Here is a 25,016-nt window from a genome sequence, read left to right as displayed (position 1 = left end):
AAGAAAAAAGGTTGCATAATATTATTTAACCAAATTAATAAACGTTGCTTAGTTGATGCTGTTTTGATTCCCAGTGGGAGTGGTTGAAACCAGGGTACTTCAGACACCACTTCCAAAGGACTTAAGGGGTGAGAAGAAGCGAGCCTGTGTTCAGCAAACACTAACTGAGGTATGTGTTGCCTTGAAAGAACCTGCACTGCCAGTAGGACATTTCTAAGCATCCAGCAGTCCAAAAAGAGGTGAAAATCACTGAGGTGAAATTTATTCAGCAAAACCTAGAAGGGTCTTAACAGAGAGCTGCAACTGTGAAAGGCAAGGGTATAAAACCTGGTACCTCAGGTGGGGATTTCCTGGGTACATGGTATAGCTGAGGGCTTTTTGGGTGTTTTACAGAGCCCTGGTACACATGGTGTGGAGATGGAGGGGACGGGAGTTGGCACAGCCCCAGCGACTGGCAGGAGGTCCCCCCCCAACAGCGCAGGCGCAGCGGTGTCCGACTTGCCCCAAACATGCTGTTGCTCTACACTCAGAAATTCAGAGCCAACCCAGAATGACTCTTGCAAACCTTTCCGTACAAGATTTCTGGAAGACAAACAACAAAAACAAGGAGTGCAAGTGCAGTCGCATCAACAGGTCTATGCAGAGGGACCCGGCTCATCTGCAGAGTCAGACTATGGAAAGGAAGGTTTTGGGTTTAACAACCCACCACTGCGATAGTCTCTGCACCACAGCGGATGAGTCACGCTTTGTGCATCTCTTAAAGATCTGGTCTGCAACCCTGCCGTCAGTAAACACGCCAGAGCGCAGAGAGAGAGGAGCGGAGGAGAACAGCAGGATTGCAATCAGAGGGAAGAAAATCAACTGGCAGCCATCCGCCAATTCCAGCAAACCCTGGAAACGGGGTGCAAACAAAGTTCTCCCCAGAGACAAGCCATCGCCCTGAAAGAGCGGGGATGGGCTGAGCAAAGGGCAATTCTGCCCCCCATCTCAGACCACCGTCATGATTTCTCCAAGCCCTCCTGTGCTTTGGGAGTCCCTTTCACATTTCCAGCTTTATAGGCTGTATTTAGTTTCCCCTCTCCAGTGTGTCCTGGTTCCCCAGGGATGGGGGATTATCTCTCTTTGGCATGTGAAGCATGTCCCCTGACTTTAGCTGCAAACCACGTGTTTTGGCAGCAGAGGCAGAGGATGTGGAGGAAATGTCTGAGCTGGCATCAGGGCACAGATACAGGCACGCTGACACTTAACTGTTTGTTCACCACAAATATCAGCATGCTAGCAACCTGCTGATAATGGGTGTAATTGGTCTGTTAGAAAGGATATAGTACCTTCTGACAGCAGTATGCAATGCTGGCAGAGCTTTCTGGAGTTTTGTGTAAAAGGATAATGGACTTTGGTGTCCTGCTTTATACACTTTTTTCCAATTTTCCCACTACAAGAGGGAAAGGGGATTTTCATACATGCCGTTATCTGGACCTAGCTCATGTAAAGTACTGTTTACATACTTTAATGTTGCAGAAATAATGTTTTTTGGACTTGATCTAAAACTCACTTGGGGCAGTGGGAAGCCATCATTTGCAGTGAGGTTTGAAGCAGGTCCCTGGCAAGCACAAGTGACCACATTTCCTCCGGTTATGCCAGATTCTGAGCGGTGGAGGAGGATTTTAATTTCCCCAGTGCCTGGTGTAGGAGGCAGGCACTTGTGCTCATACACTGTTTGCAAAAATCTCATCTGAGTTTTCAGGGTCTTACGGCAGGGAGTGTTTATTTTCTCACTCGAGGCCATTATTTTTGCCACATTTAACAATTACACATTAATTCTTTGGCTTATTACTCCACCCTGAAGCTGCTGTGCCGCTGGACTGGGGCCCTTTGGGAGCAGAGCAGGACAGATTTGTCATCGGCGCTGGCTGGCGGTGAGTCACAGCAGAGGCATGAGGGGAGCAGCAGGCATGGGGCGAGGGCATGATCCACCTCCCAACGTGGGTGCCCGTGGTCCAGCCCCTCTCTCCTGCCTCTTGTCCTGGGCATCAGGAGGTAGCCTGGGCACCTTGGATTTGGGGAACGGGGCAGGGGTGCGCTTCTGGTGCCGGGGAGGCAGCTGGGGAGCTGGCAGAGCACACTCGCTGCAGCCACGAGCCGCGGCGGTCAGGCTGGTTTGGGCAGGACAAGCCTGGGCATGGCGCGGCTGTCCCGGGCAGCGTCACCGCCAGTCGCTCCGCGACAAACAAATGCATTTCCTCAGGCGGAGAACTTTCCCTCAGATGTTACTGCTCTGCTGCCCCATGGAGACTCGTAACACTTTGCATTTTGCAATGCTCGGGGCTGATGTCTACAAAATGTGAGCTCCTGCAGAGCCGCCGTGCGTTTGACGCCCACCCCCATTTGCTACAGTCGTTGTGCATTTGTAAATGGAGTTTCTGTCGCCCGCACCTGTGAGGGCCTGGGCAGCCTGTGCTGTGCGGAAAAGGGCACCCGGGCACCCGCACACAGCGTTCGGGTGGTCACTGTCCGGGGGGAGCAGAGCATCGCTTTGGCTGGCGGGGCTGGCTCGCTCCACCAGCCTGCCTTGGGGGAGCGTCACAGTCCTCCAGGTAGAAATGACAGATTTGGGGTTTTGTGATGCGCTCGGGACTCTGCTGCGTCTCATAATGATTTGCACATCGGCTGGACTGAGATTGTGCTGGGTTGCTCTACCGAGCGGTTTCACCACCAGCCAAGTCCCCTGCACTCCCGCGCTGACGCCTGGTCCTGAACGTGCGTGGAAACTGGTCTTGCTGCAATGCAGGGCTACCCCACCGCACGTCTCGGGAGAAACGTGAAACTAATGCACAGGTTGAAATAGGAAGGGGAATTAATCCCCAGAGAGAGCGGTGCGTGCTGAGGGGAAGTTGCCCGCCCTTCGTCTCCATTAACGAACGCCGTGTCTGTTTTGAGAGGAGCACGAGCAGGAAGGGGAGCTGTTGCAAGCGGGGGTGACCCTGAGCAACGCACCGCAAAGGCTCTCGCCCTGTCACTGCTGCTTGGCCACCCAAGCGAATCAATCGTTTATATGATCATGCTACTTTGCAGCTACAAAACAGCTGCAATCAGTTACCAAGGTGGGAGCTATCTGTTTAGCACACAGTGAAACAAGCAAAAGCTGAGAGGTTTTTTTTTTTTTTAACTTGCTTTGAACTGAATGTCAAGCCACGCTGCACAGAGTGCTGTGGTCCTACTTCCAGATGCTCACTTATATCTGGTTCTGTTCAATGTTAGTCCAATTTGCTTTCTTTTTTAATTAGGAAAAATGTATACTGCCTTCAAAACAGCATATGCCTGTAAAATATTTTCTGTGTTATCCACGTTTCCCTTCAGACCAATCCCAGTTTCTTATTTTCTCACAGTTCTGAAACAGGAGAGAATTTCCTGCAAAGCATTGTTGCAATTTTCCATAAAACATTTCTGTACCAGCCTGTACTTACTTTGACTTCCTTTCTGTTGTTTTGACTGGAAGTCATGCTTCTTAAAAGGCGCAGATTACAGTATCAATCTAAGAAGAGACCTGTGAGACTCAGTCCTGCAGAAAGCATACAGTCGCCAGTGATGAGGAAGAGCTTGAACCACGCAACTGAGAAAACATTTGAGCAGGGAAGTAATGGCAAAGCAGTAGATGGCTATAATGGATTCAGGGATGTCACGCTGTAAGCAGAGTTATTTTTTGAAGATGTGGTTATTAACATTAATGCAGCTTTTAACATCTTAGTCTCACTTTCAGATGAGGCAGTAGTCAGCCAAGTTAAGTACAGGATGAAACAGACACTAACAAGGCTGCTAAATGCACAACATCCACCAAACCTGATCAGGCCAATCTGCAATTATTCAGCAATCTGGTGCTCTTCTAAGGAACAGTACTGTCCCCTCTTATCCCTGTTTCTAGGCAAATCATGCAACTCTGATTGGCAAAGTATTTGACAATGTTTTTTTCTAACTCTACAGTGTAATTAATAAATTATTTGTGTGCGTGTGTATATTTGAAATGTGTGTATGATTGCACAAATGTATGCGTCTGCATACAAATACATCTTGCAGACATAATTACACCATTAAGCATGAGTGCATGTTTAGTCGAAAACCACAGTTAGGTTTCTCCCAGCCGGCACACCAGAGGGGACAGGCTATGTAGCAACTTTTCTTCATGGTTGATATAGCCCCCTTTTTAAGCTTGATAATCAGATCAGAAATGTGGGTGACTGAAAGGATCGTACAGGAACAAAACTCAGGGTCAATGCCGTTATCTGCTACAAGCACCCTGTGTGACCCCGGACAAACCGTGGTCCTCCTGAGCCTCAGTTTACCAGCAGCAAAGGCAACAGCCTCCCCCAGAAATGCGAACGAAAGCCTGGGGTCCTCAATCCCTGCCGTTGCAGGGGCTGCATCCCTGTAGGAACAGCAGATGCATTACAGCTCATGAGAGCTGCCAGAGCCCAGCAATATAATTTCCTTCTTCTCAACAGGAATTTCTTGTTTGCCAGAGGTTACTTCATAACCTGTCACAAGTGCAGAGGGAAATACTATGGAAGTACTCTTGTAATTACTGACATCTTGTTTCATAGGCAGCTGCTGAAAGTATATGAGAAGAACCATCACTGCCTAGCCAACACAGCATTGGGGAAGAGTTTTCAAACCCTAGCAGGGAGCACAAAAGATATTTAGCAGTGTTGGCAAAAGAGCATTTCGTGTTTTCTAACAAGCAGTTGTGTCCAGTACGCTCCCAGCAGCATGCTCCTATAGGGCCCTAAAGAACAGCCACAAAAATGACCATCTTTTGTGGTATTAAAAGAGTCACAGACACTGTGTGCTGCTTGTGTCACTAGTAGCTGCAAGGGCTATCCAAGTACAGGCTTATGCTGTCGCTACCCCTTAGGAAAGCTGAGTGGATTCAGGTGGAGGAGGTACTTTTCTCCCTTTCCTGGCCCTAGAGATTCTCCGAAGTTTCTATGAAAATCCTTAATATTTTGTTGTGTAAGTTAATTATATCTTTCAGTGCTGTTTTGCTTTAAATTACTATTGTTTACTCTTTAGTCAGTAGTCTTTTATTTTACCTGGGAATCATGGGAATACTGGTTAGTAATACAGTGCATTACATCAAATACTTGTATAAAATAGTTGCAAGACAGACAGACATACATGTATATATGTATGAATGTATATAGATGCCATATATAAAGTAGTCGAGTGTTGGGGTGGGTTGTTTTTTTTTTTTTTTTGCTTTTGGGTTAGTTGTAAACTATACTTTGATCTGTCTTGGGCTTCTTCAGCCCTAATTGGGTGCGTGTCTGTGCATGGGTAAGACAGTGAGAAAAAGAAAACATAAACCAAAATACAAACAGAGATGTTGTGTCGTGTAAAAACCTTTTCATCATTACCCTGGGATGACTCATCAAAAGTCACCCACATAAATTATTTACTGCATCTTTGCAAACCAGTACAAACAATTTTTAGCTTGTTTTACAGGATGCGTTTCAGAAAACCACGGCTATTTTTCATAAGCCTTCCCCTGTGAAGCCTCTATTAATAACAAGAATCTTAGGATTACTTTAATCTGAAGGAAAGTATTGCCCTGAGGGGTCCATTGCACACCTCGATGATTAGGGGTAAGTGCAGCGTTGCACTGGAGGGAATGCTATTACTCTCAAGGAAAGCATTGTTTCTGTGGCAAATGGAGATTAAGTAAGAAAATATCCAAGTGCATGAAACTTTTAATCTCTTGCATGGGTTTTATGATTTGCAAGATACAGCATTGACACAGATAAAAACATTTTGCAAAATCCTGCATGCTGAAAATGTAAACTGTGCTTAAAAGGTAAGTATTTTATTTTACTGGCATGATTTTCTACTGATTGTGAAACTTTCTAGAGTATAAAGACTTGAAAGTTTACTTCTAAACACATAGATTTTTTTTTGCCTCACAGAGAGCTCTACAAAGTTTTCCTTATCTGCAGTTTCTAGTTATAGTCTGATCTAAGCCTACAGGTTGAGAATCTGAGAGAAATGGTGTTGTCATTTTCACATACATAAATCTTGCTTTCAGCAGAGTTCCTCCAGGTTTATAAAAGTCAGAAATGTCTAGGACATACATTTTACTGTAATTTCATAATTTAGCTTACACTTGAGAGACTAATACCTCATCTCAGGGAAATTATTTTTAGACAAAACCAGCAGACAGAAATGAGCTGCAGGTTAGCCACTCCTACATAGCTGCAATGTTTGACATTCATTGGGGTAACGCCTAGCTCGTCGTGCTGTACTTCCTTCTGGACCTCCCATTGGAGCCATAGCCTTGCACTGTTTGCATCTGTATCCAGTCCGGAGAAATGCCTGTGATTTGCTAAAAGCTGAATTTATACTGAAACAAATCAATGACTGGAAACACAAATTCCCAAACCGTTTCCAAATCAGCAGCTAGAACTATTCTGGGGATGTGGTGGTCTCACCTTAGCTGCCTCAAATCTCTGCTGACTCCCAAAACTGACAGCACTGTTTGGCTCACCCAGTAGAAACTGGCTGTGGAGAAAAGAGAGGACCACACACACAGGGGTGGAACAAAGTCCTGTACCATAAAGGCTACAAACATTTGGTTTTTTCACTGAGGGTTGTATGTGATACATTGTGCCAAAGCTTTGGGATCTGCTCTATTTCAGTGTAACGAAATAGAACTTCTGGATAAATAAAACCTTTTGTGCATATCACCCAAGTTCAGCTCCAGTAATTATTCAAATTTAATTTCAAAGTTTTTTTTTTTTTATTAAAGCTCGGCTCAGTATTTAGGGATTTACAAAATAATAAAAAAAAAAAAAACAAAGAAGACTATGGAATCAGTGCTGATTTTCTCATGGTTGGTGTCAAAGCTTGGGACTTCTGTCTGTGGAAAGGAAATTTCCATTCAGCAGTGGGATGGAGTCCAGCAGGAAATCTTTAAACCACACTAAACAAGCAGAGAACATACCATTTATATGATAAAAGAGAACATGTTTATAACATGTACAAATATATGTATCAATACATATGGAAAGAAACCTTTCTTTTCAATAGTAAGGATTTGAATTATTGCTTTATAGAGCAAGGATGCTATCAAACTATTTGCTCTTATCAGCAAATAGGATTTCCATTTACTGAAAATTCCAACTTCCATTTACTGAACACTTTGTGAACAAAAACAGTAGAAGAAGAAATGAAATGTACTTGTCTGTCCTCATTATGGTGGTGTGTTAAAACAGGGTGGGACTGCGTGCATCAAATTTAAAAAAAAAAAGTAAATCCTGATGGTTTAGGTTTTGGGAGGAAGAGAACAGAACAAAAACTTGTGAGAAGTTTCTTGGTAGACCAGAAGAAGAAGAGGAGGAAAGAGATTAAACGAACAACTTGTTTGACTGGTTTTTATACTTACTTTTAGACTTTTTTTAAACTACCCTAGACAAAAATCCAGTTACACAAGAGACTTTGTGCTTTATTTTGTAAATTTGGTAAATGACTCATAAGCTTGCAGTAGTACTATTATGCAAGTTATACTAATAAAATATGTATGCTTGGCAAAAATTTCATCCCATCCTGCCAGAATTTTGAGCACCTTTTTATTTAGAGGCATTTGACATCAACTGGTGCCCTTTGGAGGCAGAGTATGGTAGGGAAAAATGAGTCTGTGAGTCTGGATTCCAATTTTGGACTTCCAATACCTTGAATTACATGTAAACATATCCATGAAATGTATCTCTAAATGACTATTAAAAGCATACAAAATGCTTTTTAAATACGTGTTTACATTACACATTATCACAGTAGAGAACCTGTGTTCCTGAGGTGGCCACCTGCTGTTGCTCCAGCCCATATACATTGAACAAAGCTATGTCTGGACTATCCATCATCTCCTGCATCTGTTTCTGATCAGCCCTGCGCAGAACTCCACTACCAATGCCACATAAAAATCTCAGCAGGCATTAGTGGGTTGGTTTGCTTGCAGATGCTGTGAAGGAATAAGTAGAAAATGCAACAGAAAACACAAAGTGACTTTGAAATGACCCACCTGTATGGTACAGAATGCTGCAAGAAAAACGTATTTTTTCCTGGTTACAGATAATAAGTGTCAGACTGACCTGGATAATTAGTAGCAACTCCTCCACTCAAATACCCAAATCTTTACCCGAACAAGCAAACTGTTGGAGTGGTGTTCAGGCCTGCGGTAGTTCAAGAGCTGACTCAGGCACGCATCAGCTGAGATCACTTCTGTTAAGAGGAAGAAGTACCTGCTTTTCCATTCCCTGGTAAACGTGTGCTGTCTACATCCTTCACATATCAAAGCAATCTAAACTAGTTAAGAATAAATTTATGCAGAAATTGCCAATAAACAATGGTTTCTTAAAGCAGTGGCAGACTACAGGAGCCTTCTAATAGAAACAACAGTGCCAACCCTTTCGCCCCAAAGCAAGATTTCCTTGCAAGGCTGGAGCCCAGTTGGTTTCCAAAACAGACGCATGCAGTGGCTTTGGGAACTGGAGTTTAGCGTCCGGGCAGCTCTCCTCCTTCCTGCAGCTACCCAGTGTTCAAATCTCATCTGTATACCTAACTTCTCACTAGGAGAGCTTAGAATCGATGATGTGCTTCTGGATCAGCAGAACCCTCAGTGCCCAGCATGACACAGACCGACATCACCAAGGATTTCATGTATTACTGCCTCATTACTGCGGAACTCCACAGTTTCAATTACTGTCAGCTCCAGTTGCTTGTCATCAGGCACGTAGCAATAAGCATGGTGAAGCTCACTGAAGGCTTCCTGGAGCACTGTGTCAGCAGGGAGGGTCTGCTGCCTGAGGCCGAGGAATGCAGTACAATCTGTTAGACCTGTCAGAGTGACCCTAGATAAAACAGCACACAACAGCCTTGTGTGAAAGCCATGCATTAAACACGGCCCTTGCCTTCGCCTCTGCTGGAGCACTTTGCCTAGACGCACACCCTTGTAAGACGGTCCTGTGTAGCTGCTTTACGCTTCCATGGCCAAATGCGATGCAGAGCCCAGGTAAAGGCTGGGTACTTAAAATTTTAGGCAGGTGACCCGTCGAGTGGAATGCAAAACCCGTACAAGTCACAGGCTGTAACACTTCAAAGGCCAGCCATAAATCTGCACGGAGCTAATCAGAAGGGAAGAGCAGGGATGGCTTTAGGCAAACACATCTGAACCGTCCTTCCTCTCTGGAGGTTGAAGCCATCCCCCAAGGCCTCGAGGGGTTCACCCACACCCACTCGTCTCCTTCTTTCTGTCTGACAGGAGAGGGCACAAGCACTAATTGGCTTTACAGACTAAGTGACTTAGTCCTACTGCCTCTTTCCCAGAGGAAGCAGGGAGTAGCCGCTTAGGTGGTGAGCACTCCCTAAAGACTCGGATGCTTTTGCTTCCTCCTGCTGATAGACACGGCCTCCTCGCACGTGCCCGTGTCCAGGAACCGCTGCTGCTGTTACGTCTTCGGAGTACTACAACTCATCTGATGGCTGTTCCACCCGGCCAGCCTAAACCTGGGATCCCCCAGCACAGAACACCCCGAACGCCTATTTCTTTTAGTTAACCTGTGCGCAAACAAGACCCGGGGGGGAGACAAAGCGGGTGAACCGTGCCAATTCCTGCACGCAACCTCTGCGTTTGAGTGTGTGTGCACCTACACGCAGCTAGGCAAGTGTTACATTTTGGACCCCTTTCACTGCAGGTTGACTTCATGTTATTAATCACATCGTTCGTGCCATAAGGCTTCAAGAATATTTGCCGCACCCCTTCAGTTCCTTTACTGAGGCAGCCTTGGAGAGCTGCTCTCAGCGAACCATGAATTTTTCATTCCAGCTACACATCCACACAAACAGGAGACTTGGCCAAAGTGGGCTCGGGATTGCACCATTCCTTCTGACGGAGGGTTTTCCAGCTGCTGATCAGGGTGGTTTGGTTGTGCTTAATCTTCCTTCAGCTTTGACTGACCATTACCTGTTCCTGGGGTGTTTTGGAAGAGCCGCCAGTACATCTTGGGCAGCTCCTTTTGTGTAAAGACTCACACGGGCCAGGACATTCGGGACTCACTCTTAAAAAACCGTCAGACCTCATAAGCTTTCCCATTTCATAACCCCAGCTACGGTAAATCCCCCAGACGTGAGCGTTACCACCAGACCGACCCACACGATATGTGACCGACTTCAAAACCAAGGGCATTTGCGTGGCGGGAAGGCGTCCCTTGGCTTTCGGGCCGGTTCAGGCCGAGGTGACGGCCGAGGCTGGCGGAGAAGCCGGGGTGCCGGAGCACCTACCGCCCGGCTCCCTCTCAGGTGAAGCCATGACGGGGCAGGAGCTGCCCCAGCGCCAACCTCCAGCTGAGGGCGGGCTGTCCGTACCCAACGCTTTTCCAAGGCGAAAGACTTTCGTGAGGAAAAGGGAACTGTCTGTGCATTTCCACCACCCGCTTTGTGAGAAATGCACCCACGCTGAATTTCATGAATTTTACAAGTTTATTATAGAACAAAGGCAAACAGCGCTGGGCGCATGGTCAAAACCACAGGCACCCCGGTTATACCCGAACTCGCCTTTTTATACACTGTGTTTGTGGCGTTTCAAAGGGGTTATTTTAATATTTCAGGTATCTATTAACATAACTCCACCCCAGACCACCCCCCACTTGCGCGCGTCTCTTGTGGTTCGGAGGGGCCTTCGGGGATCTGCAAGGGATGAAGTCAGTAGTCTTCCTCTGGTGGCCTTCGGGGATCTGCAAGGGATGAAGTCAGTAGTCTTCCTCTGGTGGCCTTCGGGGATCTGCAAGGGATGAAGTCAGTAGTCTTCCTCTGGTGGCCTTCGGGGATCTGCAAGGGATGAAGTCAGTAGTCTTCCTCTGGCTGCACTTTTCACCCTGTTGTTTTCCTCCAGTCACACTTTTCAATATTTTCACATTAAACTTCTGTTTTTCCTTTGTTCTTCTCGTACCTTTCACGTCACATAATCTTTGACCCCCAAAGTGCTGTTCTCATGCTAACAAATCACTCTTTATCTTCTTGTGTTCTCGGTTTCACTGGTCCTTGAGTCCCTATGTCTGTTTTTCTGTGTTTTCACAAATCTACCTACGCATCCTTTAATTACTTGAGTTACAGGATGTCTTATCAGAAGAAACTACATACTCTGCTTGTGCCCATTTATTGCCTACAAGCTATAAAATACAACCGATGTCCGGAATATATTAACCACCTATTTCCCGTGTTAAGGCCTAACTCAGCGGCAGCGAGGCAAACATCCTTTCGGGACGCGGCTCACGCAGCAGTCGGGGCGAATTTCGGCGTTCCCGTTTTGCGAAAGCCCATGCGCGTTCCGCACCCTCCAACTTCTAAGGAAAAAAGCCCCTCTCGTCTCGGCTGAGCGTCGTCGGGGGCCGGGGGGGCCGCCGCCTCACGCCCCGTACCCGCCTTCCCGCCTTCAGCCCCGGGCCTGAGTCACGCAGCCGCCGCCCGCTGCCGCCCCCCCCCCCCCCCCCCCGCCCCGGTCCCAGGCCCCGATCGCGGCCCGGCCCCAGCAGGAAGGGGAGGGACCGGCCGCATTGCCAGAGGCCTGCGGCGCTGGGACAGCTCCTCGCCGCCACTGGCTGCACCCCCCCCCCCCCCCCCCCAGCCCAGCTCCGCTTTCCCCGGACCCCCCCCCCCGCAGCAGCGCCGGGGGCAGACGGGCAGGGAGCCCCGCCGCCATGTCGCAGCCCGGGACGGGGAGGCAGCCGCCCCCCGCCGCGGTAAGGTGGGGCGGGAAGGGGGGCGGGGGGGTGTGAGTGAGTGGGTGCGTGGGGACGCGTTGCCCCCCCCCCCCCCCCCCGCGGCCGCCCCGCGGCCTTGCGGCGGGGCCCAGGACGCCGCCCCGCCGTGGAGCCCGGCGGCGGGAGGCCGCTGGGGCGCCGGGTACCGCCCTGGGGTGGAGGCGGCTGCCGGGGCGCGGCCCGGGCCGTGCCGTGGCGTGGCGTGGCGTGGCGTGGCGTGGCGGTGAGGAGCTGCGGGCAGCGCCATGGCCTTCGCGCGGTGGTGGTACGCCATGGTAAATAGGGGGATTGCGGCGGGCCGGGGGCGGGGGGGGGGGCTGCCCGGTGAGCGTGGGGCAGCCGCGGGGAGCGGGTGGGCTGCGCTGAAGGCTCCCTCCCCTCGGGGGTATTCAGGCTTGAGGAGGGATAAGGGGAGGTTTTTGTGGGGACCGGAGGCACATGGGCGCCTGTTTTTAAGCGCTCGCGTAGTAAATAGACTTTCAGGGCATATGAGAGCGTGGTGTTCTCGGGGCGTACTTCCAGAATCCCTCTGCGGTCCTTTACAGGCGGCACTGAAAAACGGGCTTTTTCGTGCTGTTGGCTGTTTTCGTCATCTTCCGAGTCACGCGAGCTCGCCAGCTGACGAAACTGTAGCGCCCGGTCAAAACACGGCGATTTTCGACGTAGGGCAGAGTTTGTATGGGATTGTTTCGGCTGTGGGAAGAACCCCGCCGTGCGCCTTTTTTCAGAAGCATGTTCTTAACTGCAGGTGGGTGGTGGAGTTGCCAGGAATAGTCGTCGCTTGCTAGAGCAAACCACAGCTCTCTGATGGCTCCGTGCAGTTTGGCTGGACTGGGGTCGCTACCCATTACTGTGACAAACCTGCGATTGCTTTAAAAAGTCTTCTTTATAATTTATTAGTCATATGAGGAAATGGTCTCTCTACGGAGTGGTGAAAAAAGGTTTGCATAAAGTTTTCCAGAAAGTGTGCATTGTGTAAGGTGCCTTTCAGGGAAAACATCACTTTAATGTATTTCCTAAATATATAACTAGGGAGATGAAATCTGTTGAACTTCTGGCTGTACTTTTAAGTTGCTCTAAGTAGCTTGGATCAGTGTTTAGTAGTCTTTTCAAGCGTCATGCATTGTGTCAAGTCAAATCAGTGATACAGCGTGGTGGAGGTGACACAAAGTCACAGGGAAGACATTTCAGAATTGCTGCATTACATGATGGCATGAATGTTAAAGGCCTTGGTAGTCCTGGGTCACTGAATCCAGGGCAGGAAAAGACACTAAGACAACGTGATTCTCTCTGATCAGGTAAGGAAACCTCTCCTCCACATGCTCCGTTGGAAACCCATCGTTACAGTTGTTGGCAGCAGTGTAGGACCTGCTGGCCTCCACGTGAGACTGGGGTCCTCCCTTGTCCAGTGCACATGCATTGCACAGGGCAGTCTCTGCCTGGAAGACCTTACGGTCTAAAGGATGAGTAAGCGAAGCAGAAAAGGTGGGAGAGAGGAACAGATGCAAAAGAGGTTCACCGGTTGCTCTACCAAGGTTTTTACTGGCTGGTTTGTTCAAAGCAGAATGGGATGGCTGTAAGAAGAACCTAATTTTCACCTGTCCATTCCTTGCATTGCTTAGTGGTAGTTCCCCGATATCTCTTTCCATCTGGCAGTTCTCTGAGCAGCATCAAAGATCTCCATCTTCTTCCCAGTTTCAACTGAAAATGGAAGGTCAGATTTCTGTCCACATAAAATAACATGTCTCCTTTAATATCTGTAATGCAAAGTTGCTTGACTTCAGCTGAGAATCTTGCAGGGAGACTTCCCTTCTCACCCAGTTACCAAGCATGTCGTCACTGCAGTCCTCTGAGATGCTGCGCAATGGCTTTGAACCAAAGGCTCATTAATGCTGATGGGGCTCCCGAGGTCTAGAAGGAATTTCTTGAAGCAAGACCTTTAGTTGAGCTCTGATTTTTGGAAGCGCGGGCTAAGAGTGTGGTTATGTGTTCAGTTGTTAGTATTTTCCTCTGTGCTTTTCACCTAGACCAGTTACTTTCTGGTTTACGAATGCTCTTTGAATCAGAAGTTAAAGGTGTGTCTATAAAACAATAGTGTCGTGACATTTTCGTGCACCGTAGAACAGGGCAAAGATCTCAGGATAAACTTTCTTATTCATGATACTTCGTTGTGTATTTTGTGAAGCTGTGATTATGGGTGGGTTTGCGTGTTTTGTTTTTAGTTAGTAAAGTTGGAAAATATCTTTGGCCAACTTAACAACTGTAAGGAATTGTTGTTAGCTCGTTAGTTAAACTAGAAATGTAACTTCAACTGTATGCCCACTGTTTGTGTGACAGAGCTGGAGCCGCTCCTGTCCACTGGCTTGGTTATGGATATGGTTTTTTGGCATTGTAAGGAAAGATGAGCAGAAAAAGGAAAGAGCACCCAAAGGAAAGGTAGACTCTCTCATCCGCTTGGGAATGTAAAGGAGCAATGCATGCACACTGTCCCAGAAAACCTGAGCTTAGTCTCTGGCTAAGCAGATTGATTTCTTGGCTTTATTTTATTTATGTATTTATTTTTTTACTAGAAGGTTCGGTGCTTGGAAATACAGAGCAGAAAAGAGCTGTGGAAGGGCATTTTTGAAACAGGGTCCCTTCTCATACCTAAAGCATCAGCCGTTCGGGGAAACAGCATGGTCTTCTCGGAAGGTGTATTAGGAAGTTGTGCTTTCCAAGGTTACCTCCTCAGGATGGCAGACTTTCAAGTGAGGTAATACTTTCATAGGCTGTTTTATAATCTGAGGCCAGAGAGTGTCAGCACTTAATGTGTACACAGTGCGTGACTCCAACTTATGGGATAAAAAATTACTTTGGTTGAGCCATACGCGCTTTGCTCCCACAGTTCACATAAACAGCATTTGGCCTTTAAGTCAGTGTCTCATTATTATAGGTGCTGTTTGACATAGCCTTCTGGAGGGAAGACGGCATGCATTTAATCTCTCTCCAACTTGAGTTTAGGGGTGGCAAAGTTGTGGTCCTTGTCCTGGTCCATTCCTTCTCCTCTCTGACCAGTGAAGCTGCCCTGGAGTCCCTCAGGGACGTGGAGTTGATACTCTACTTGGAGGGTGGTTGAAGGAATCCTGTCAGCCCTCTTGTCCTGCCATCTGCAGGCAGCACAGGCTGCTGTACCTGACTGCCTGGTCTGGGGATGGGAAAACAGAAGTGTCTGCCGAGGCGGGCAAACACAGAAGCCTTGACACCCACGAGGAGATGCTCCAAGCTCCATCCACCAGCTGGGACACAGCGTATCCCCTTCCTCATAATCCTGGGACTGGGTGCCCTTTTGATGCCGTGTGCTGCCTGGTACGGGTTTCCATGATGTGAAGATGATGAGATGGACTTAGGGAGGAAGAGTAACACCAGATTTGGGCCTGGTAAAAGTCTGGCACGCTCAGTAGGAGCTAAGTAAGGCTCCTGTACTCAGTGTCTTGGTTTAATGAAAGAAAAAAAATTAAAATCTGGGCTTTAATTGGCATTGCTGTTTTTAAAGCTATGTCCAAATTTGAAGAAGCAAATGAATAAAAGCAATAAAATACAAGCAATGCACGGAAAGTTGTGCTTGCTTTACTAGCTGAATTACCTGGATTCAGGGTAGCGCTTGGCTTGGCTTTTAGAGTGCTGTGATGCCAAGGGTATCCATTTAGGAGGAGAGCCTGGCCTACACAATGGAGTTTTGCTGGGCAGGTGCTGTAGCTCCTGAGCCTGGCTCTGGAGATACAATTTTGTCAGCAAGAGCACGCTTGCTGACGTTGCTTTTACTGGTATGTATGTGGTGTGCTTTTATTGTAGCAGTAAAAAGCACAGATAACTGGGTTAATTGTGTCTATACTGAAAGTGCTATTATGGGGCAGTGAATCAATTCATCTCTCACCTGAAAAGACAAACCTGCGGGGCTTGTTATTCCTCTGAAGAGGCACAATTGGAATATGAGAATAGCATTTTCAGTTTTAAAACTTGTCAAGTATCTTAGTGATGCCCAAATTAATTTTAAAAACTTGAATTACTAGAGGTTGTCTAACACAATTTTTGAAATTTTTGTCGTATAACACCATAATGGAAACAAATTAGAGACGTTCTGGTTTTTTTTAGTTTTATTTGTTCATTCAGCTATAGTATTTTCCCAGCCTGTCTGCTGATGTGCTTGAGCACATTCCTGTTGAAGATAGTGCAGTGATACATGGATCATTACTTTCTCCCTATAGCCATGTAAAGAAAAATCCATAGGAGCTCATTACTTTAGTGGCTTAGCAAACTTTACCTCCTGCTGCTCAGCCCTCAAAACAGAAGGGGATAAATAGGTCTCAAATCATCTCCTGTCTTTACTTAAAACAAATCAGACATGAATCCTCGTTCCCAGATGTCTCAGTTGCTGTGGGAAGTTACACTAGCTGAGATATTAGATAATAGATATATTATGTTGACTTTTATACTCATGGTAAAATTTCTTGCTTTTTTTTTTTTTTAATTCTAAAGATTAAACAATATGCTTTTGAAACAGATTTTTTGAGGGACCGTGTTCACCGCTTTTCAGAGATGCAGAGAGTAAAATATGTGCTGGATGCCAGCATGCATGCTGAACAAACTGTCTTTCTGTACATTGCCGTGCATGGGGAGCAAATGGGATTGCACATCAGATTAGATGAAAACTAGAGGTTTAAAGTCTTGGAGGGGGAGAAAGATGCAAGAGGTTTGGGGAACCTGGAAGAACTGTATTTCCTGAAGTGCACCTGTGCCTGAATTGTTACAGCTTTTATTTTTTGTATATCAGCAGCAGAATTCTAGAAATTGTAGTAACAACTTTTTTCCACGTAACTAGGGCTGGGCATAATGAGCATTTTAATGTGTCTGAGGAAAGCTCAAATGTCGGAGTGGGTGCTCATGATTGCACATGTTGTGTTGGTCTCTCTGAGAGTTGTTGAGTTTCTGCTGAAGCCTGTGGCGCTGACAGTGTTTCTGAAGCAAGTATCGGAGAGTGCTGTGCTGGTGAGGAATGAGTTGATAAGCTTAATATCTTCTAGAACTTTGCACAAGAACAATCATGTTGTTACGTGTAGTGCCCTGGAAGTCATGACTTTACGACTGTGATTTCACTTGAAGGTATCCAGCAGGTCATTTAGAAATCCTGTCCATTAGTGAGAAGGGAAGCTTAAAATGTTCCCTTCTGTCGTATCGTGGTAGGTGAAAGGAATCACATGTGCACTAAGATGTTTGGGAATTTCCCTACATAGAATGTATAATTTAAGATCTTAATAACTACACATCTATTTTCTCTACTTACAGCATGGTGACAAGAAGGCAAGTGGAGCTTCTTCCAAATCGGGAGAGAAAAAAGCAGAAGCGGCAGAGGTAAATTCAAGTGTTTTAACATATTAAGAAGAAAAGTTGGTAATGAATTTCCTCCTATACAGATTTTTGTCTTTTGCTATCAAAAGTGCTAGTTTTCAGGTAATTAACTGGTGACTATAGTCACTCATTGTTCATTCCAGGAATGTACAGTTTTTGTCTTGTGCTGCTGTGCAGCCTACTGAAAAAATTTCTTTGCTCTGTTCATCCTTTCACAAATACTTCGTTAGTATTGGTGGAAATGATCTCAGTGGATGTGTCTGTTCTGCAGTGCAGGTACACTGTGGGACACATCTGATGGTCCTGGTTTTTCAGCTGTCCAGAAGTATGGATGAAGTGAGTGCGCTGTGATGCTTTCCACCTTGTCTGCATCCTGGCTTTTCTTCCAAAGATACAAATCCAAATTCATACGTAGATGTTGCGTGTCTGGGCCATCTCCTGACACACTTGCAAATATGTGGTCAGTGCTGTATGTTAGAAAAAATACTTATTTTTCAAGATGCTGCCTCCTCAGGAACTGGTATTTACTCCTGGGTTATAACATTGAGCTTACACAAGCAACTTTATAGTCTGAGCATAGCGGCTATTGTTGACAGTCAGAAGCCTTGTGGGTTGCAGGCAGTGTTAGGATCAGTACTTGGAAGGGTCACCTCTCTCCCAGCAGCTGCAAGCCCTGTTAGCCACTTGGGGGTAGGTCCTTGTGTGCGACGGTGAGTCAGGCTGGTATCGCAAAGAGGAGGTGCCGGTACTGATCATTAGTTCCCCAACAGCCTCTGCTATTGCAAGCAGGAGCAGTGCTTCCCCAGGGAATGCTGACAGCAGATCCGGAATAAGAAGGAGCTCCTAGAAAGGTCTGGTACTAGTTGTCCACTTGTTGGCTTCAAATGTCAATCAGTGGTATAGGGAAGCCAGAAGTAGGTGTGCCTGATACTTTGTTCATAACAGAAGCTGTTTGGAAAATAACTTTGTCTAAGCTGTGGTGTGTTTAACTGCACTGCAAATCAAGACCAGTGAGTGCTTTTATTACTGTCCTCTGAAGTAGATGATTAAAGCAATTACCTTTCTTTCCTGTCCAAATACCAAGGAAGGCTTGTCTAGCCTGGGAACATGTTCCTCCTTTTCTCTGTAGACAGTTTAGTTTTTTCTTAAATAGCATTGTTGTTTTATACATTCTTAGTTCAATGCCAAATTCTTTGCACTTTGTTGCTCTTAATATAGAAGTGCTGACTTCTTTGTGGGAAGTGTGGGAGTTGAAGCCTGTGGTACGGGTTGTGGAGTTACTGTTTCTGACCTCTGATTGAGAAGGTCTGTTTCTAGCTAGCAAAAGAAGGCTGTTACTGAGTTTATTGTCCTGATGCTTTTGCTTTTTGAGTCCTTAGAGTACTCAGTGTGTGTTTCCTCTTGTGAATTTCTTTGTATATTTGACTTGTTCCATTGACTCTACAATGCTTAAAAGTGAAAGTAGATCAAAACACTTCTCCTTAGGCCCATTGAACAGTATTAGTTCCACTGTGGTTCACATCTACCTCCAGAACACTCTGATTTTTTAAGCAGTTGAGGTAGCAACTCAGAATCTTTGTACAGCTTTCCCAAGAGTCTGCAATGTTATATTTTTGTTTAAAAGTCAGAGGTTATTCCTGTAGTCTTCAATTTTTGAACCTGAAATTTATAATCTATCTGTAAGTAGCTGTGGACAGCCTTGTCTAGAATATTGAGTTTGTTCACCTCCCTACTAGAAAAGGTTTGCTAATGCATTATAAAAATGACAAGGAAATACAAAGGTCTTTGAAGAGTTCATATTCATATTGAAGGGAAAATTGGAAAAGCCCGTATGCTCATTTAGCTAAAAATAACAATAAACGACTCTGTCTCTCAGATTCTTTGGGTGTACAGTCCTGAAGGAGTGAGAGAAGAAGAGTAAAGCTTTGAAAAGTACAGGTACGAAAGGTCTGACACAGATTTGAGTAGGAGATGCTAATTAGCCACGACATCAAGGATAACTCACAATGAGTACTGTTAAGGTGTAGAATAGGCTTCTTAAACCTTTTGTTCTTGGAGACATAAAAGTAGATTGAAAAAAACACAGCAGGTTTACAGTAAACAGAAACCTGCTTGGTAAGACATGCATGTGTACAGAGGTGCTGAGAAGATTAAATGGCTCCATAAGATTTTTTCCATTTCTAGCATCATAATACAATAAAATAAAATAATGCTTTAAAAGAGTTAGGAGTTACCAGTGTGAATATGATCTATTTAATAACACTGTAGTTTTGGAATTACGTGTAATCATAGCAGGAAGTATGTGCACTTTATCTATCTTGTACCAAGAGACATTACTTCCTAAGATTGTTTCTTCAGGAAGTACTTACTTTTTAAGTTTGCAGTGAGTTATGGCTTAACTATCACGCAGTACTTTCATCCTTAGATCTTAAAGCATTGTATAAAGGAGACTAGATGCATTACCTGCGTGACATAGATAAAATGTGGGAAGGGGAGGTGCTGAAGCACAGAGATGGACTCGCCTTACTTAAGGTCATCCAACTGCTCACTAGGAGAGAAAAGAAACCAGGTCACCAGGTACCAGGCTGGTGCATGCAGCTATGTGATAAACAGCATCCTCAAAGCTCAGAGGGGAAGCCGTGTACTCACTGAAGGCAGTGAGCCTTTCCCTGTGAATCATGGAGCAGGCTTCCCTTCCTGCGTGGTGTCAGTAGTGTAGCTGGCAGCTGCGGCTTGTATCTACTCCTCACTTAAAAATGAAGCTTCTAAAATCCATTGTGTTGTACTACACTGGAGTGGCTGACAATGAATTCACACAGCTAGAGCTTGCTGACTGGCTGGTAGAGACAGTCATCAGGTGAGTTAAGCAGCTGTTTCCAGCAACCTTCGTTCTGCTTGATGGCTGTCTAGCTTGGAAAGTAAAGGATGCACACAGTCCTTCCCTGCTGCTCTTCCCAAGGGTCCACACTCACCTCTTCTGCTCAGTGGCCAGAAACATAAAGCTTGCCACAGCACTAAGGTTCCAACTCTTCCTTCTAGAATGCTAAATTTAGTCTGTTCAGTTTCTGAAAACAAGAACTAAGATGTGGCCTTAAGGCTATATACCCATTTTACTTTAACCCTGATCCTTCATAGTAGCCTATGGTAGTTACTTGGAAGCATGTTGGTTACGCTAATATTCAGTGCCATTGCATCTAGCACAGGAGGGAAGTATCATGGAATCGTTTGGTAAGGACAGGACTGTCATATTCTGCTTTTCAGGGCCATGTTCCTCTTGGAAAGATTGATCTCCTCCATTACTTTATATCTGTTATCAAAGGAAAGGAAAGAGCAACTGATATCATCTTCCTGGACTTGTGCAAAGCATTTTGACACTGTCCTGCATGACATCCTTGTCTCTAAATTGAAGAGGCATGGATTTGATGGATGGACCACTTGGTGGATAAGGAATTGACTGGATGATCGTACTCAAAGAGTTGCGGTCAACTGCTCAATGTCCGAGTGGAGACCAGTGACGAGTGGCGTTCCTCAGGGGTCGTTATTGGGACTTGTAATCCAAGTAAGATTTCACAGTACGTTGCAAAAACCCCTCTACTCTGCTCTTGTGAGACCCCATCTGGAGTACTGTGTTCAGCTCTGGGACCCCCAACAGAAGAAGGACATGGACCTGTTGGAACAAGTCCAGAGGAGGGCCATGAAGATGATCAGGGGGCTGGAGCACCTCTCCGATGAAGGCAGGCTGAGAGAGTTGGGGTTTTTCATCCTGGAGAAGAGAAGGCTCCTGGGAGACCTTACAGTAGCCTTCCAGTATTTAAAGGGGGCCTACAAGAAAGCTGGAAAGAGACTTTTTGCAAGGGCATGTAGTGACAGGACAAGGGGTAATGGCTTTAAACTGAAAGAGGGTAGATTTAGATTAATCTAAGGAAGAAGCTCTTTACTGTGACGGAGGTGAGGCACTGGAACAGGTTGCCCAGAGAGGTTATGGGTGCTCCATCCCTGGCAGTGTTCAAGGCCAGGTTGGCTGGGGCTTTGAGCAACCTGGTCTAGTGGAAGGTGTCCCTGCCCATGGCAGGGGGTTTGGAACTAGATGATCTGTAAGGTCCCTTCCAACCCAAACCATTCTATGACACTGAAATCCAGTTTACCTCATTTCAGCAGTGCCACTCAAGCTTCAAGTCTAGACAGACTGGGGGAGCTACTTGCTACAGGAATGGTCAGCTTTAGGTTGAGATACACATAATCTGTCAATGTAATGATGAGCAACTGAATGTGTATCTGCACATGGTGTCTTGTGGAAGTAGGCAGATTTGCTGGAGGGACAGAGTTGGAAACTGCAGATGTGTTAGAATATGTAATCAAAAGAAGATACAGGCAGTTCTCTATCAGTGTAATGGACAGTGAAAGTGTCCATGTGTTATGGTTGTATCGGGCACTGCTCAAAAACAAAGGTTCAAGTCACAGGGATATACCATAACTCCTTATGTCTTCATTTTTCAGAACCTTAGATTTGTTGAATTCACATTCTAAGGAGAATCAGACAGTTTTTGAGAATCTAAATCAGCTTTAATGAAACATTTTCATTCCTTCTGGATGTGTGTTTGATAGATGTTAACAGAAAAGAATTGATCGTTGTTGGAATTGGTGGTTGCTCTTGCCCTTGAAGCTGTTGCGTATGTTTGCAGCTGGGATGCACCTGCCATGTGCATCCCAGTAAAAGTGAGTGATGTGCTGCTATTTTCCAGTATCTGTCTCTCTGTTTTCTCACTGTGTTTTGACATCATGGTCCTGAGTCAACATATTTGTACCATGCCACTGCAAAGTGTATGAAATGGCAAATTTCCTTTTTTCTCCTTCCCTCCTGATGTTCCAAGGCTTTTAGCAATTTGTATGTAAAGTGTTAGCATGTGAGAGACAGCTGGTGTGGTTTTCCTTTGCCCCTCATCTTGACATCTTCAGCTTACATGTGCCCCTCCACCAATTTCAGATCACTTCAGACTTCGTATGCCATCAAGGCATTAGTGCTCTAGAAGCTTTTGGATGCTAAAATATAAATACTTTCAAGGGGCGATGGGATGAAATCACTGAAGAGAAACCCAGGACAGTTTATAAAATACACAGAAATTAAGAATTCCCTGGGCCACAAATTGTTTGAATCCATGAGAGTATTTAGAAGGAGTATCAACATGTACCTGATGTATTTCTCCATCACTGTACTGTTTTGTATCTGCTGTTGGCTACTGCTAGAGACAGGGAAATGGGGTAAGTGAAATTTTGGCCGGAATCGGCAAGGCAGGTCTTGTGTCGTAAGGAGTTGCATGGTCCTGCTGTCCTGTTCTTGAACGCCGTGTTCAGTATTGCTCCTCAGAGGGCTGCCCTTGGGGGCACAGTATGCTTTCATATATAACCATGTGTGTAATTTGCAAGATCAATGCAAACCAAACATTGCCATTGTGTGTGATTCTGCTCTGAACACCCCCTACTCTGTTTTGAATTGATTCATGCTTGTGTTATTAACTGCACACAATCTAGAAAGACCTATCCTCTTTTTACTGTTATAGAGGGGAATACCCAGGAGAGCTTCTGTATCAGTTTAAAAGTCCAGCCTGTGGATTGCTGGTATGAATGTAAAAATGTGATATTAAAAGGAAGATGGAGCCGTATTGTCTAGGAATTTGAAGCCCCAGCTTAAAGTGGAGCCAAGTTTTACCAGATATGGTATGAAACGACCCTCCCTAACACACCCTGCCATGTCTAGTCATGCTTTACAGCATGTACTATGTGCTGCTTGCTCAGTTCATTATTCATAACAGGAAATACATTCTTTACTTTGAAGGGATGACAGTGATAATTGGCGCTGAAGCATTATTATCCTTATAGAATTGATTCTTTGCTCTGACATCAGGATTTCTGTGATAGTTTTTAATCCTGATGCTTGTTGTGCAGGATTCCTTATCTCGAAAAAGCATTAAGAGTTACTCAGAGTCCAGGGGCATAATGCTGAGTAAAGACATTGTGACTGGTAAAATCCACTGGGGTGCCCACTACTGGTCTGAATTATGGAGGTGCATGAGTAACTTTGATTGGAGCGTTTGTGAGGTTACTTTCTAGTTTGGTACCAAATCATTCATTTTAAACTGCATTGTTTGTTTGTGTTTTTTTCCCCCTGCACCGAGGGCTGGGGGGCTGGCGGGGGTGTCCACCCCCTCGGCCCGGACATGCCGGGGGCACCTGGTGGCCGCAGGGTTTCTTCTGCCATCCTTGGTGGAGGTGTGGAAGGCTTCTGAGGACTACAGCACTGGCCGTACTTGCCTGTTTTCCTTTTCTGTTTTTGTTATTCTTTGGCTGAGGTGCAAAAAGTAGTTGAAAAATTGCATTATTTCAATTAAGCTTTGGTACTCTTTGAGATCTGTTATGATGTGAGGCTCTTCCCACCATAGGAAGAAATAGAGTGTGATTGCTGCTCAAGCAATTCTTGAATGAAAGGTTGAAGGTGGAGGCTGAAATGCTGCTTATGGTTGTCAAAAGCATTTCCAGGACAGAGATTGCATGTTCTTTCCTCATGTGATTTTTTTTTTTTTTTCCCCACCTATGTGAATGCATGTACCATATGCATTCTCATTGCAGTATTAGAACAAACACTTGAATGTTACAGTCTGAAATGAACATTTAATCTGTATTTCTAGACACCAGTCTTAATGCATGTCTTCCCTTGGAAGATCTACATATCAAAGGGACATGTATTTTATTTGTCCTTTATTAAACATGAGGGAATTAATATTCCACTATGAAACAGTGTTTTGGCTTTTTGTTTTGAAGCACTGCTAATAATGAAGAGCAGATTATAAGTACCTGTATGCCACAGCTTTTATTCCTTCACACACAATTCTATACAGGCTTTTGATTCTTCTAATTCATTTCATAAAGAAGATATGCTTTGGTAATTCATTAGCTCTGTTATTACCAGGTTGGGAAGCGAGGTGTGGGTACAGCTGCAACGTGATTCTTCAGCTGATTGTGTCTGAGACTGTCACAGAGAAAAAATACTCTTCCACTTCTTGTAGGGGGAGAAGATGGGAACAGCTCTGATGGATTTGTTGATAAAGGGTGCCGGAGCTAGTTTGCCTGGAGGGAGCATTGTGGAGAGGATGCTGGGAAGCACATAACATCATTATTTTAATAAGTGTAAAAGAAGGATGAACCAAGCATGATGTGGCCAATTTTTCTGCTTTTACAGATGTATTAGGGGGTAGATACCAAAGAAGTTAGTGTTGGAAGATGACCCTGGAAACTAAAATGTATTACTCTACTTAGCCTATCGTGGTCAGTATTAGGTAACGAATACTGATCTGATGTGGTGGCTTAACTTTCCACGTATCTTATCTCCAGGTAGTCTCTCTGTACTCCAGAGGAGAATTTATTTGCTTCTTTTTCTTGTCTCTCTCCTACCTTTGTTGCTGTACCGCTTACCATGAAACAGAGAAACATTTGCATTAACAATTTTTTTCTTTATACTGTTTAATTGATTAACATAAGCTCATGCACAGAACAAGGATTTATTTCACTCTTTTAGTTTTTTTCCTAGTTCAGACTGGGGGGAGAAAAAAAGGCTAGCCTTGTGCCTGAAATTTTTGAATATGTTGGCAGGTGTCATAAAAACTCCTTCTGCAAAACAGTACTTTATTTGTGGATTTTTAGAGCATCATAGTTATGTTAGACATAGTCTTAGGTACCAAAGGTGAGTCCTGAACACCATGAACCATGAGGTCCTGAACCAAAGGCTGAGCCGAAGGTGGAAGTTGATAGCTGTGGTACTGAAGGCATACCCAGAATACC

General features: G+C 45.3%; 1 protein-coding gene across 6 annotated transcripts in view; it reads left to right on the top strand.

The window, feature by feature from the left end:
* Positions 1-11,604: 11,604 nt before the first annotated feature.
* Positions 11,605-25,016, top strand: part of CAST (calpastatin) — a 65,399-nt gene continuing 51,987 nt past the window's right edge. Inside the window, exons 1-4 of one of the 6 annotated variants that reach the window (XM_030004804.2) lie at positions 11,607-11,641; positions 11,689-11,777; positions 11,866-11,873; positions 17,120-17,186. In XM_030004804.2, coding sequence (XP_029860664.1) covers positions 11,736-11,777; positions 11,866-11,873; positions 17,120-17,186 — 117 coding nt within the window. In that variant the 5' untranslated portion in view covers positions 11,607-11,641; positions 11,689-11,735. Of the gene's footprint in view, positions 11,642-11,672; positions 11,778-11,865; positions 11,874-11,970; positions 12,074-17,119; positions 17,187-25,016 lie in introns of those variants that run through there. The other 5 variants (XM_030004805.2, XM_041120913.1, XM_030004803.2 and 2 more) reach the window with 5 other exon arrangements.

Source organism: Aquila chrysaetos, chromosome Z, assembly GCF_900496995.4.
Source record: "Aquila chrysaetos chrysaetos chromosome Z, bAquChr1.4, whole genome shotgun sequence".
In the NCBI taxonomy this organism is placed as follows: domain Eukaryota; kingdom Metazoa; phylum Chordata; class Aves; order Accipitriformes; family Accipitridae; genus Aquila; species Aquila chrysaetos.
Note: the sequence above shows the minus strand (reverse complement) of the source record. Positions and strands in the feature narration are given on the sequence as shown.